The sequence below is a fragment of the Bos javanicus genome, chromosome 16 (genome assembly GCF_032452875.1).
Source record: "Bos javanicus breed banteng chromosome 16, ARS-OSU_banteng_1.0, whole genome shotgun sequence".
Lineage (NCBI taxonomy): Eukaryota > Metazoa > Chordata > Mammalia > Artiodactyla > Bovidae > Bos > Bos javanicus.
This window is the reverse complement of record NC_083883.1, coordinates 58,949,034-58,963,900: the sequence shown is the minus strand read 5'-3', so window position 1 is coordinate 58,963,900 and position 14,867 is coordinate 58,949,034. Positions and strand designations below refer to the sequence as shown.

At 43.6% G+C, this 14,867-nt stretch overlaps 1 protein-coding gene across 2 annotated transcripts in view; it reads left to right on the top strand.

Annotated features, from left to right (window-relative positions):
* ASTN1 (astrotactin 1) overlaps window positions 1-14,867 on the top strand; it is a 356,850-nt gene that overhangs the window by 176,193 nt on the left and 165,790 nt on the right. For both annotated transcript variants that reach the window (XM_061383286.1, XM_061383285.1), the window contains one exon: window positions 3,604-3,688. In XM_061383286.1, coding sequence (XP_061239270.1) covers window positions 3,604-3,688 — 85 coding nt within the window. The remainder of the gene's footprint in view (window positions 1-3,603; window positions 3,689-14,867) is intronic.

Below are 14,867 nucleotides of genomic sequence, written 5' to 3'. Positions count from 1 at the left end.
CCAGAAGAGGAGACCAGGCAATTAGATGTTATTCCCTCCCAGATGTCTTGCAAAGATTTCTCTTTTTGGATGAAGCATACCCAATTCATTTAAATAAAAGTTAGCAGCTACCTGAAGGTTGGAGATGATCAGGGCTTTTTGGCATTGATCTCTGTATTTACTTCATGAAGAACTTGTGTTCAGCCCAGTCATGTCTGAGGCGCTCTGGCTTCAAGGTCTTCCTTTAACCCTTCAAAGAGGTTTGTGCCTCCATCTGTCTGTGGAATGAGTGGGAAATGACCGAAGGCACTGCACATCACGGAAGGTACCTTGAGGTGTCTGCCTTCAGGGTGTCAAGCGCAGATCAAGTGTAAGCATCTCCAGGCCCTACATGGATCATCTCTTGGGTGGGGTTGTGCTCTCTGGCAATGTGGCTGCCTTTGAGTGCCTCCTGCAGGGCACGCTTCATCGCAGTTGGGCACTTCTCCGTGGCCGAGACACGTCTCTGCATTGGATTCCTATGAACACCACCACAGAGTCGGCACGTCATGTGTTCCCTGCCATCTGTCACAGCAGATGCAGAGACTGTAACACTTCGAGCTTAGGAGGGCATCCAACACCCTTGTGGGGTCTTTAAAATTCACAGCTAACAGTCAGAGCCTGTGCTTGCACGAAACCCCTCTTAAAGTCAAGATTTAGCCGTTGGTTGCCATAGCAACTTTCCTCATCAAGTCTGAACTCCTTTCAATGTAGATGGCCAAACTGGTTTTGAAGAGGAATACAGAAGAGAAAAGTTTGGTGAGTCCCAGAAATGAGGATGATTTAAGAGGCAAATTTTGGAAATCCTCAAACCCTAACCTGATATGTTTGAAACATCTCTCTGTTGCTCTGAGTTGGGGCTGCATTTACCATTGTATGGAGAAAAGCTTTTGTTGTCAGTAGTGTCCCCACATAGTAATGAATGATGGAAACCTCATAAGGGGATAATGACTATGAAGGCAATTTGAGGAAGGTAAATGTGCTCTACAAATGGTAGGTATTGCCATCATTAGGAAAATCAAGCTCTGCTTGAACTCTGGGTTGTTACTGCATTTATTTCTACACATTTTGTGGTAATTAGATCTCAAGTGTGGAGGAAGGATTCACTTTTTTGTCAGTCTTTAATTCTAAGCAAGGCATCCAGCCAAGAACTTTCTAAGAGTCAGAGTGATGGGTTTGACAACCTCTTGAGATTACTTCCTGTTTTGTAATATCATATCCATGCCTAAATGTCCACAAGGAAATTAAAAGATGATCTGCTTAAGGGAGAATCATATCTGGACACTTGACCCATTAATTGGCTTGATATTGGCATCTTGGGGAGAGGTGGTGGTATCTATAAATTTAGGACACACTTTAATTTATTATTGTCCATTACACAGTATTTATACAAGGTCTATTCAAAAAGAGGAAAAACCAGCTTATTCCTCCCCTTGTGTAACTTTCAGTCTAGAGTCCATGCTTTCTTTGGAATTGATATGGTATGAAGCCCAGCTCCTGGTATTTCCCTTCTTGCCCTCCTCTGGTCCTCGTCCATTTTCTTTCCTTCTATCAGCGAAACAGCCTTCACCAGAAGCCTTATCATCAGCTGTGCTTTCTTATGTTTGACTCCCAGCTTCATGACCATACCTAGATTCAGCTCAGCACCTCTGAAGCCAGTAAATTGGAGCCCGTTGTGAATCTGGCCCACGTGGAAGCCTAAATTTGTCATCCAGAAGACAAAGCACTGCTCTAATGCTCCCTTTGTATCCCTCACAAAGGAAGTTATTCATTTTCACTCCACTCCTGAGCACCTTGACTGAGTCGGTGCGGGAGAGGACGATGAGTGTTATCTGGTTGTGAGACTCTGATGGGCAGTAGCTTATAGGGCAATTTTGGCAAGAATGTCTGTGCTTAGAGTTTAACAAAAACTTCTTGCTCAGAGCCTACACAATCCCTGCCCTCATAACTGTAAGGCCCCTTCACTTCATTTTTATTGTTTTTTATCTTTGAAAAGAGGAAATAGCTCTCAAAGCTTTTATTCCATCTCTGTCCTTTTAGAGCATCTCTTCCCAAGGAGATAAAGAAACCTTACCCCTTGTCTCTGTAGGGCCTGGTGCCTGTATAGCAATTTCCATGTTTTAGGGAGTCACACCCTGTTCTTTCACTGTCTACAAGTTAAAGAAGCAGTCTGTGACAGAGTCAGTACTGGTGCTGTAGTGAAACTGGTCTCAGCAGTTTAGGGATGCATAGCATCACCCAAGGAATTGTTAACAGGAGGAAACAGTTACAATTTTCTTCAAAGTCATTCTAAGTAGAGCAATGATCCTTGATCTTTTGGGGGGTCTTGGATTGGCTGGTAAATCTGATGAATGTTATGGAAGGCTGCTCAGGAAAGATGCACATAAACACACTTCAGTTTTGCATACAATTCCAGAGAAGGCGATGGCACCCCACTCCAGTACTCTTGCCTGGAGAATCCCATGGACGGAGGAGCCTGGTGGGCTCCAGTCCATGGGGTCGCTAGGAGTCGGACATGACTGAGCAAATTCATTTTCACTTTTCACTTTTATGCACTGGAGAAGGAAATGGCAGCCCACTCCAGTGTTCTAGCCTGGAGAATCCCAGGGACGGGGCAGACTGGTGGGCTGCCATCTATGGAGTCGCAGAGTCAGACACGACTGAAGCGAGTTAGCAGCAGCAGTTAGCAGCCAGAGAGGCTGTGGACCTCTTGGTACCCTATCGGAGTAACGAATGGTAATGAAACATAGTGATACCATAAACAAACATAGGTGATCCTTCTGTTTATCAGCACAAAGATGATTAGCTTTGGACTTCCCTGGATGTCCAGTGGTTAAGATGCCGCCTTCCAATGCAGGGGATAAGAGCTAGATCCCTGGTTGGGGAACTAGGGTCTCACATGCCTCGGGGTGTAGCCAGAAATTAAAAAAAAAAATTATAGCTATTTTCATTTAAAAACCTAGAGTTCTTATAAAATCATAATAGCTATAAGTGGCCTCCTCTAAATACAGCTGTTGTACTTGGGCTAGCTACACAGCCTGGTTGGGGAAAAAGGTCTGTAGTCAGACTGACATAGCTTCAAATGCTAACTCTGCCATTTAAAAGCTTTCTCCAAATCCCTTAATTTTTCTGAGCCTCAGTTTCCATTATCAGCATAACATCGCTAATAATACATACTTTTCAAGTTTCTTAGAAATATTTGATAAAATAACTCACTTATGTGGTCTTTAAACATGTACTGATCATCTAATACGTACCTTGCAGTATTTGGCCACTGAGAAAATAAAGATGAAAAAGTCCCTTGCTCAGTCCTTCTTGGATTTTGTGTCTGCGGAGCCCATGTAACAGGTGCTGTGTAAATGTTAGTTTCCTCCACTAGTGAAAGTCATCATGTAGTGAAAATGGACGATTGGTGCTGTGTTCCCTTACATGGGCAGTGGAGATGGGAATGTATGGCATAATGGGATTTATGGCCTCATCCCTGCCACTGTTAGAGTTTGATCTGATCATTACATTTTCTCCAACACAGACATGTCAATCAATTTCTTTGTGTTTCTTTTCCTTCTTCCTCACCCTGCTTCTAAGGGGAATGCCTCTGCTACGAAGGTTACATGAAGGATCCAGTACACAAGCATCTTTGCATTCGGAATGAATGGGGAACCAACCAGGGGTAAGTGAGGGGATGGCGAATTAGCCGGTTCCTGGATATTACCACGCCCTCAGGCAGACAGGATGCAGAGCAATTGCCTCTAGAGGGACAGAGCTAAAGGGTGGTTCTATTCTGAACATCAAACGGGTGACCTGTCACTGTGCATCCATATTTACACCATCCCAGTGACGTCCTTCTCTTCTTTCTCTCCGCTTATGAGTTCAGAGCCTTCAGCTGGGATCTGGGAATCAGGCTTCCTTTTCTTACCGCCGTCAACCATGAGGATTCCACAGACAGGACTTAGCTGATGATTTTGTTGGAGACACGTGAAGACACACAGACTCTAGCACAGCTCCCCCAGAGCTCCACGAGCTTTGTGAGACTGACATGAGTAGAAGCTTGTTTTCACCAGCACTGTCAGAGAGGGTGAGATGCAAAGACTCGGGGAATGCAGGATTGAGATAAAGGAGTTTTGTCTGATCCCCAATTGCCATCTCTCTGTGAGACCTTTGCTTTCCCCCGAGCATAGACAACTGGGGTAAAATATTAATAGCTACCATGTCCATTGCTTTGTTTTTAAATCTATTTTACTTTTTAAAATTTTTCATGGTGATAAAATATACATAACATAGAAATGATTATTTTCCCCATTCTTAAGTGTACAATTCAATGGCATTAAGTGCACATAGTATTGGGCCACTATCACCACTGTCTATCTTCTGTTGCTTTTTTTATCTTTTTATACTTTATTCAGGGTGCTGAGAACCCATTTTCTGCCTTGACTGTGTTCAGTAGGAGAGTGTGGGGAGACAAGGGTCAATAATGCTAATAATAGCAGTCAGTGGGGCAGGGGAAACTGGAAATCAGGGCAAAAGCCCTCTTGGAGTGATTGCTTGGACTGCAGAGTTGAAATGTATTTGCAGTCTGACAAGGTGGAGAAAAGAAACCACCATCCCTTCCCATAGCACCACTGAGGACTCTTAGCCCTGAGGTCGGTGCTTAGCCTCCTCTGTATGTTTCTGATGAGCCCAAACCTAGAATATTGAATGTAGTTCTGGACTCTCAAAGCAATAAATATGGAGACAAATGGGTGAGAGTTTGGAGAAGAGCAATAAAAATGATTGAAGAGCCCGAGGGAGTGATTTATGATGAAGGGATAGAAGAACTCCACTCAGAGAACTTGGCCAGCTGATGACTAAGTCAAGGCATGATAGATGCCCGTAGACGTTCGATGAGGGCAAATGTGCTGGAACGGGTTGAAGTTGAGTGATAAGGACAAGAGAGAATGAAGTTAAGGAAAGGAAATCTGAGTCACAGGTCAGAAAACTTGGGGGAAGTCAGAATGCCATGAAATTTCTCTGTTAGTGAAAATGAAGGATGACTCCGTTTCTACTGAATTGGTGATTGTATCAGGGAGTCAGGCTGCAAAATGTAGAGGAAGGAGTTTGGAGAAGGGTAAATGCATATGAGGTGGCCTGCTGTTGAAAGACTGGTGGGGAGAGCTTGGCTCATAGATGCCAAGCAGAGTGTGAATGGTGCACGTGTAAAGGCAGCTCAGTCCTCTTCCTCTCTGACCCCTGACATGCTTGCATGGTTGCTGGGGCACCAGGATTTTAGCCTATGGCTGAGAATCTCAGTTGACTATGATTCTTACTGAGTAAAATATTGGGAAAGCTGATGAATAACTGACAAAGAGATCTCTTAGCCAGCATACCTGCTGCTGAAGTAAACAATGACAAAAAATCATTTCACTTTGTGCCCTGAATGATCAGGGCTGGCTCTCTGCAGTGATTGGATTTGGGGGCTAATCACTCAAGCCTCCGTGCCCCTTGTCTTGTAGACAGATCATGTGAGGATGGGCCTGACTTCACTGGGTAATTGCACAAGGCTTCGTCATTCCCTCTGGCTGTGTGTAGAGACAGTCTTAGGATGTAGACAAGAGCCTCCAGGGAAATGGTGGAGGCCCCACGATGGTGTCATTTAAAATAAGACAGGCTAAAGCCCCAAGTTACAGACTGACAGGAACATTAGCCCCAGGAAACAGACAAGTAGACCTAATCTGTCATTTCCATCTCTAATTTCCATTATTCTCTGATCATCACTGTCTACGAGGTCTCATTTTGGACACTAATAAAATAATGGAGCAACTGTTAGGAGGTGGGGGAAAAGTGACTATCTGGAGAATAATGGAGCCAGGAGTGATAAGCAGCATGAGTTTATATGTATATAAAGAAGTGCCAGACAAAGGACTGCGTTTTCCTCCTAAAATGACAAGATAAATGAAAAGCAGAAGACGCCATACATCTTGATCTAAATCAGGGGTCTGATGCCATGTTTCTTTAAATTATTCTTACAAAATTAATCGAAATTGATTTCAACGTGAAAACTGTCACTTGAATTGAAAATTACCTGACGGATTGCTAACTAATGACATGTATTGGGGTATTATGGAAAAATCAATGGTAGGCCTGATTTTCCTGAATAATTTATTTAATGTTCCAGGAGGTGGAGGTGAGCTGCATGTATGGGAATTTACATTTTTCACTTAGTATTCCTATATCGCATACGTTAAAATACCTGAACATTCTTTTGAAGTCAAACAACCAAATCCTAGGCCACTGAAAGCTAAGATGAATTCCCTTGTGAAAAATCTAGGTTAATGTACCAAAGGAAAAGTAGCAATGAAGCAGTCATGACTTTCAGACAAAGAAGAACATTGATCAAGGACGTTAATACAAAAAAAAATATCCAGTGGATGATTCTGTGAGACAGAGGATTTACCTGCAACTTTATCCGGCCACTGCATTGTGCTTCAGTTTACCTGGATCTATATGTGTTCATGTGAGTGTGGTATGTGATGTATGTGTGAGTGATGTGTGTGTCTGAGTGAGCGGATTTGTTTATAGAAATCCCCTCACTGCTCCAGGATTCCCTGGTGGCTCAGACAGTAAATAATCTGCCTGCAGTGTAGGAGACCTGGGTTTGATCTCTTGTTTAGGGAGATCCTCTAGAGAAGGAAATGGCAACCCACTCCAATATTCTTGCCTGGAGCATGGACAAGGGAAACTGGCGGGCTATAATCCATGGGGTCAAAAGAGTCAGACACAGCTGAAGCGATTAACACACACTTTCTCACCATGCCATTCCGTCGTTTACTCTCTCACTCATTCATGTTTTCAGCAAATATTCACTGTATTACCCATTGTGGCCCAGGATAGGCTAGGTTGCTAATTATAAGAAGAAGATGTTGTCTCTGCTCTGGAAGAACTAATAGTCTAGATAGATAGGTGGGCACATAACAAGGAAATTGCAGTGAATTCTAAAACCAGTTAAAGGTTTCAGTTCAGTTCAGTTCAGTCGCTCAGTCGTGTCTGACTTTTTGTGACCCCATGGACTGCAGCACGCCAGGGCTCCCTGTCCATCACCAACTCCTGGAGTTCACTCAGACTCATGTCCATTGAGTCAGTGATGCTATCCAACCATCTCATCCTGTCGTCCCCTTCTCCTCCCGTCTTCAATCTTTCCCAGCATCAGGGTCTTTTCAAGTGAGTCAGCTCTTCACATCAGGTGGCCAAAGTATTGGAGTTTCAGCTTCAACATCAGTCCTTCCAATGAATATTCAGGACTGATTTGGTTTAGGATGGACTGGTTGGATCTCCTTACTATCCAAGGGTCTCTCAAGAGTCTTCTCCAACACCACAGTTCAAAAGCATCAATTCTCGGCACACAGCTTTCTTTATAGTCCAATTCTTACATCCATACATGCCACTGGAAACACCATAAGCTTGACTAGATGGACCTTTGTTGGCAAAGTAATGTCTCTGCTTTTCAATATGCTATCTAAGTTGTTCATGACTTTTCTTCCAAGGAGCAAGAGTCTTTCAATTTCATGGCAGCAGTCACCATCTGCAGTGATTTGGTAGCCCAAGAAAATAAAGTCTGTCACTGTTTCCACTGTTTCCCCATCTATTTCCCATGAAGTGATGGGACCAGATGCCGTGATCTTAGTTTCCTGAATGTTGAGTTTTAAGCCAACTTTTTCACTCTCCTCTTTCACTTTCATCAAGAGCTCTTTAGTTCTTCTTCACTTTCTGCCATAAGGGTGGTGTCATCTGCATATCTGAGGTTATTGATATTTCTCCTGGAAATCTTGATTCTAGCTTGTGCTTCTTCCAGCCCAATGTTTCTCATGATGTACTCTGCATATAAGTTAAATAAGCAAGGTGACAATATACAGCCTTGATGTACTCCTTTCCTGATTTGAAAGTAGTCTATTGTTCCATGTCCAGTTCTAACTGTTGCTTCCTGACCTGCATACAGATTTCTCAAGAGGCAGGTCAGGTGGTCTGGTATTTCCATCTCTTGAAGAATTTTCCACAGTTTGTTGTGATCCACACATTCAAAGGCTTTGGCATATTCAATAAAGCAGAAATAGATGTCTTTCTGGAACTCTCTTGCTTTTTCAATGATCCAGCGGATTTGGCAATTTGATCTCTGGTTCCTCTGCCTTCTCTAAAACCAGCTTGAACATCGGGAAGTTCATGGTTCACGTACTGTTGAAGCCTGGCTTGGAGAATTTTGAGCATTACTAGCATGTGAGATGAGTGCAATTGTGCTGTAGTTTGAACATTCTTTGGCATCGCCTTTCTTTGGAATTGGAATGAAAACCAACCTTTTCCAGTCCTGTGGCCACTGCTGAGTTTTCCAAATTTGCTGGCATATTGAGTGCAGCACTTTCACAGCATCATCTTTTAGGATTTGAAATAGCTCAAGTGGAATTCCATCATCTCAACTAGCTTTGTTCAGAGTGATGCTTTCTAAGGCCCACTTGACTTCACATTCCAGGATGTCTGGCTCTAGGTGAGTAATCATAAAGGTCTGAGCAAAGTTTAATAGGACTACCATTTAAGGAGTTCTTTATGGGACATCCCAGAATCTGGAATATGGTTTCATGGAGAAGTTAGATCTTAAACTGTTCTGTTTAATAGGTACCAAAGGTAATTTTAAATAGAAAGAACAGCATATGCCAAGGCATGGAGACTTCAAGAAGCATGATTTTTCCAGGAATGACGAACAAGTAGCTCAGTGTAGCTTACAGGTGCAGTCTACAGAGACAGGAGAAGAGGCTGGTAAGGTGGATAACCACTAGATCTTAGGGACTTCCCTGGTGCTCCAGTAACTTAGGACTATGTGCTCCCAATGCAGGGGCCTGGGTTCGATCCCTGGTCAGGGAACTAGATCCCGCGTGCCACAACTAAAGATCCTATGTGCCACAACTGAGTCCTGGCACAGCCTAAAAATTAGACTAGATCTGAAGAGCTCTTGCTTACTAAGGCTTTGAACCTTAAAGCTCCATGTGTACACCCCTTGAATGATGAGCAGGAGGTGCCTGTATATGTGGTGGATTGTTCTCTCACTGCGTGTTATTTTTCTGGACCCTTCAAAATAAGACATCTTAAAAATAAAGCAGAACAAACACACAAGAAACCTCTCAAGACTGTCTAGTTTTACTTATCTGGATTGTGCAAGTAAAATAGTCTTAAAATTATCCTGTAGATAAAAGTTTTCAAGAGCACACAGCAAAGAGTTTCAGAGAACTGGGGACCATATATGTACATGATATGTAAATTGAGGACATTGCAACCATCTTGGTGACTCTGGTTTTGCCAAAAATGCCCAAGGAGAAGTGAGGCAGGTTGAGACATTCATGTGTGAATCTTGGTAATAATGTCAGTCACTGTGGTTCACCCAAGTGACAGGATCCAGGCAGGGTGGCAGGTTGTAAAATCAATGAACTCATTACACAAGAGGCTCCGATTCACTAAAAGTAAAAATAGCTTCAAAAAGATTCAAACAAAGTCATGGATGACAGACTTCTAATGAGTTATTAAAAGAACATGGGATGTTTGAGGTTACATCCTTGGTCTCTGAGGTTGGCAACAAAATCAATCACTGCCTGACTGACCCAGCACCCCTGGTAACCTGGTGCCCAGCAGAAGTCCCAGCAGAAGTCCCAGCATGGGAGGGTCCTACCCTGACCCAGGGCTTCGCCACATCTCTGTCTAACCTGTGTGGATTCACAAGTGCTCAGCCTTCTGACCCCTGTGGCCGCATAGACACAGCCAGAGGCCTTTGGGGTCTCTATATGGTATTTGTCTGCTAGGACAACAGGGACAAAGTGAAAATTTTCACAGACAAGAAAAGTGAAAGTGAAAGTCACTCAGTCGTGTCCAACTCTTGCGACCCCCTGGATTATACAGTCCATGGAATTCTCCAGGCCATAACTGGAGTGGGTAGCCTTTCCCTTCTCCAGGGTATCTTCCTAACCCAGGGATTGAACCCAGGTCTCCCACATTGCAGGCAGATTCTTTACCAGCTGAGCAACAAGGGAAGCCCAAGAATACTGGAGTGGGTAGCCTATCCCGTCTCCAGCAGATCTTTCTGACCCAGAATCGAACCAGAGTCTCCTGCATTGCAGGCGGATTCTTGAAACCAATAATGTCAATAAAGACAAGAAAGGAACCAATAGATGAGGGTGAGGGAGGCAAGAGAGATTGATTTACATGAAAATATGAGAGGAGAAAAAACAAATGTATTTAGCCACTTTGGAGGTTATTAAGAAAGGCTCTAATGATGTCTTTTGATAAAGAGTGCACCCAACAGCCTCTCGATATGTTTTTCAGAACACCACCATTAGATTATATTCATGCATTTGACGGTGTTCCCAGTAAAGAGCAGTCTGGTTTCTTATTCTGGCATCTCAGATACAGAGGGTGACACCAAGGAGAGTCCCCACTGGAGAACATAGTACTAGATTTCAGTGCTGAAGGATGGCGATGGAGCGATGATTTATGAGATGGGAAGAGACCAGCTGTGGAAAATGAACAGGTGTTTCTCAAGGTGTTAAAAGCCATTGTTAGAACTAGACCTGCTCATCAGAGCACTCCTCTCACTGCCTGCTCAGGAGGCAACTAACGTACCACGGTCTCCCCTCAGATCCGTGCCTTGTGTGTGTGTGTGTGTGTGTGTGCACACACATACCCTCACACAGCCCATGCATCTTAAGGCCTCTTCATTGTCTCAGGTGCGTACTGCTCTTTCTATTTCTACAACTCCCCACTGCTCCTCACCCTCCCAGGAGTGACTGCTTGGGGATTCTAAATCTGTACAAGAAACAAATGTCCCACACCAAAGCATCCGGTTTCCTTTTCAAGCCAAGAAGGAGGACGGTGTTTGTCATGGATGGTCTCAGCCCCTCTGTCTTTTTCAGAAACGTCCTTGACAGAAGGTAATTTTATTTAGGTCTGTCTGAATGATGCCATCCTAAACATTTCCCTAGAGACCACTCACAGGAAAATGACCACAGCCCAGTGGGGAGGCTGCCTTTCCCTCTGGGTTCTAGGTGTTAGCAGAGACTACCTACTCAGATTATTCAAAAGGATCCAAAATCCGTTCTCCCCTCCAGACCCCCTAAAACTGAGCAGGAATATTCTCTCAGCTTTCTGACCATCAAAGAGCAAACACAGAACCATTGTAGGGCAGCGACTAGAATGCTGGGGGGTAGCTCTGATTCCCAGCCCAGGTCGTGGGCAGTGTTTGGCCTTCTCTGACCTGCCCGAGGTCTCGTCAGAAGTGACTCAGATGGAGTCAGACAGCCCTGTGTGACACATGACATTTCCTGACTTTCTTTTGTCCATTTCTAGCTCATCATCTGGCTTTTGCGTCCCCACCCCGCTGCCTGTCTGTGTCAACGATGCCCTATTCACCTTCCTCCAGCCACCCCCAACACCAGACAAGATTTGCAGGCCAGCCTGCCGCTGCTCTTTTATCTGTGGGCACCCTCCTCCCTTCCCTCCAGCCCTGGCTTCATTGTCTGTGCCCAGCTCCTGTCACTGCCATGCCAGGCACAAATGTGATTACCCTCCCATTAGCTCTCTTTTTATTCTCCTTTTTTCTGTGTGTGTGTGTGTGACTCCTTCTAATTACCCTCACTTATTCCCTTCTTCCTAGTGAGGGTTTCTAGTGTTTTTATTTGGCCTTTTATTTCTCATTCTCCTTTTCTTTCCCCCTCCATTTTTTTTTCTTGCATCGCCTCCTCTTCGTCCAGGACTCAGTAGAAATGTGACTGTCCTTTCTCCCACCTATTTCAACAACAAACAGGTCATCTTAGCTCTTCAAATGAAACCTAATGTTCCTAGTTCCTTCTCTTACGAGAAGCTTTGATGTAGCCTGATTCCAGCTGAAATGTTGCCCCTTAGAAGAACTGACTCCCGATGGTTACGCAGGCAGGAACTGAATGTAAAGTGGATCTCCACCTACCAAGATGACCTCAGATGGGCTTCAGGGGATCAAGTCCCCCCTGTTGGCTCAGGGAACCCTGCATCTCATTCTTAGGGATTTTCTCAAGTGGCAGCATGTTTAATTTGACCCATTTTCATGGCGAATGTGTGGTCAGTCAGCTGAGTACAGCCATATGCTTTGTGTGTTGCAGGTAGACAGCTGGCAGAAAGAGCAGCTAAGGGCTGAAACCTCGTGCCTGTGGGCCCAAGCAAAGCAAACCCTGAGACGCTGGGAGGGTGTGGGGGGGCGGGGCGGGGAGGGGACATCTGCCCTGATGCCTGCCTTTTTCTACTGTGCACCAAGGCACTTGAGGAGCTTGTACTCCCTTGGTGGTGATTGTCTTGGGTGATGCCCTTTGCTCCCCTCTTAGAGGCAACCTGAACCTTTTTAGTTACTCGGGATGATACAAGAGCAAAATATGCCCTAATAATTGACTCTCTGATGCCAGTTCATAGAGCAGATACTTAAGAATCATCTGGGGAGCTTATTTAAAATACTGACTTTCGATTGCTGCCCCATGAGATTTTAGTTTCATGGGTCTGAGCGAGGGCCCAGACTCTGTACATATGAAAAGCTCCCCCATATGCTTCTGCAGTCCAGCTAGACTTTAGAGCCCTTCCTGAGTAAGGTGTGGAGTCTCCACATCCCCCATGCCCCAGGAAGACATCCTCTTAACTGCACACCATCCCCACTGATGAAAATAATGGGCTTGTAGACTAGTGGCTTAGTGCATCTTAAAGGATTCTTGCATTTTACTGATTGGGAAATAGAGGGCCAGAGAGTTGAAGAAACTTGTTCAAGATCACATAGCCAGTAGCCAAGCATTATAGTGACAGGTGGGTACTTGAGATAAATCAGTTGAGTAAATACTGGTTTCAAAGAGGTCTCAGTGTGATAAGCACGTGACATTCTGAAAGTCAGTCATCAGCTGTAGAAGAGAGGTGGGCATTCTGTGGTTCCCTCCTGCTTCTCTACATCCTTTGCAAGGCACCAAGGGGGCTCAGCTTCATCTCACCCTCCCCCACGTGACAAGCATCTGCAGCCCCCCTACAGTACTGCCTACCCCGTGGAGGAGGGTGAAACCTCCACAGTGCTCTTTCTGACTAGTCCAGTCACAGCACCAAGAGACTTATTTTAAACAGCGCTGGAGGCGGGAACACTCATATTTCCTCCGACATGACCACCAGGGTGAAAAAAAAATCAACCTCAATTTACCCTCCCATCTGCTCAAGAATGGAAGATAAATTGTTTCAATTTTATAGAAATGAATGTTTTATGTCTGGCCCAGGCTTTCCAGATAGTGTCCTGAATTTATATATTCTACTGAATGCATGGATGTTTTCTACTAGGAATGCTCCCCGGACCTCCGGCTTCTTTGGGTTTTGGTCTAAGAATACTGGGTTTGAGAGGGCTGTCATTTTCCCGGGCTTTGGAGATCTTGGCTATTTATCTTTTTCTTCCTTTAAAATAAATAGAAAAAAATCCACTCATTATCCCATGCTCAGAGAAAACCACTGTTAGCATTTTGGCATCTTTCTTCCCCGTTTCTTTTTCTATGAATCACAAGTTTTATTTCCCACTGCCCTCCCCCCAGTTTTGAATGCATGTTGTTCACTTTCATTATTTGATAATGAGCGTGTATTATTTTTGTAACCACAAAATTTGGGGGAAATTTAAGAAGGGAGCTTTAAAAGTGTCATTGGGGTACATTATTTTTCTCAAAATGTTTTCTCTGGGGAAGTTATTCTTAATGTCTAACTGACAACCCTTAGTTTAAACCCTGGTTTTGGAGGAAGAAGAAAATGGTTAGAGTTTAGTGTTCAGGTCAGAGTCGTCTAAAGTACACATCGCTGTTAGTTTGTGTATAATAAAGGACTGGATGAACACCAAGAAGTGACCCTCAAATTCAGCACAGTCTTTAATGCAGTACAACTTCAATGTCACTGGAGATTTTCAGCAAGCCCTCAGATAATGCTGATTAATTGCTGCCTTTTATTAAGTGTGTAGTGGTGGGCTATGTGTGTGTGTTTTTTTTTTTTTTAAATATCATCACTAATCTTGATTAAAATCCTCCAAACTGGTTAAGAGGTAAGCAGTTAGTAATGTTTATTCCATTTACAATTTCTGTGAAAGCAATTTCGGTAAAAGCCATCTTAAGGTTTAGTCTTCCTAGATAAGTATTTATGAATTCTTGTTCAAACATTCACACTGCAATTTTTTCCCTAAGTTTTAACTTTATATAATTTCAGAAATTGGAGAGCAAGCATTTTGTCACTGCACATTGTGGTTTTTACTTGATCTTTTTTGTTGTTCTTATAAAAGGAATGCATATAATTAGTGGAAAATCTAAAAAAAAAAAAAAAAGGAGAGAGAGGAAAAAAAAACCCACAGAACAGTAAAAAGGAAGCAATCCAAGCCACCTGAAGTGGCATCTCCTAAAGGGAACACATTCTCAACTCTTTTGTTTAGGGATAATATTTTTTTAACAAAAATCACATTATATCATCATATCTCTTGCTTTGTCTTATATAGTCACATATGCATATAAACACATGCACACATATATATGTATATTTAATAAGAAAAGTACCTGTTTTCATGTGGGGCTCAGTAGTGTGGTGACCAGGGTCGCAGTGGTGAACAGAATTGCCTGATGCCAACATGTAGGCTCTTCTCACTAAATCATGATACAGCTCAATGGTTGGGATAATCTTTTCCTTCCCTTGTGCTCTCCTTCCCACCAAGTTTATTAACCTTTCTACACAGTTTTCCACACTGAAAGCATTATTGTTGGCTTGAGGAGAGATAGGCTGGAAACCAGGCTTTTCAGCCGAGGTTGGCTTTTGGATCTCAGATCTTT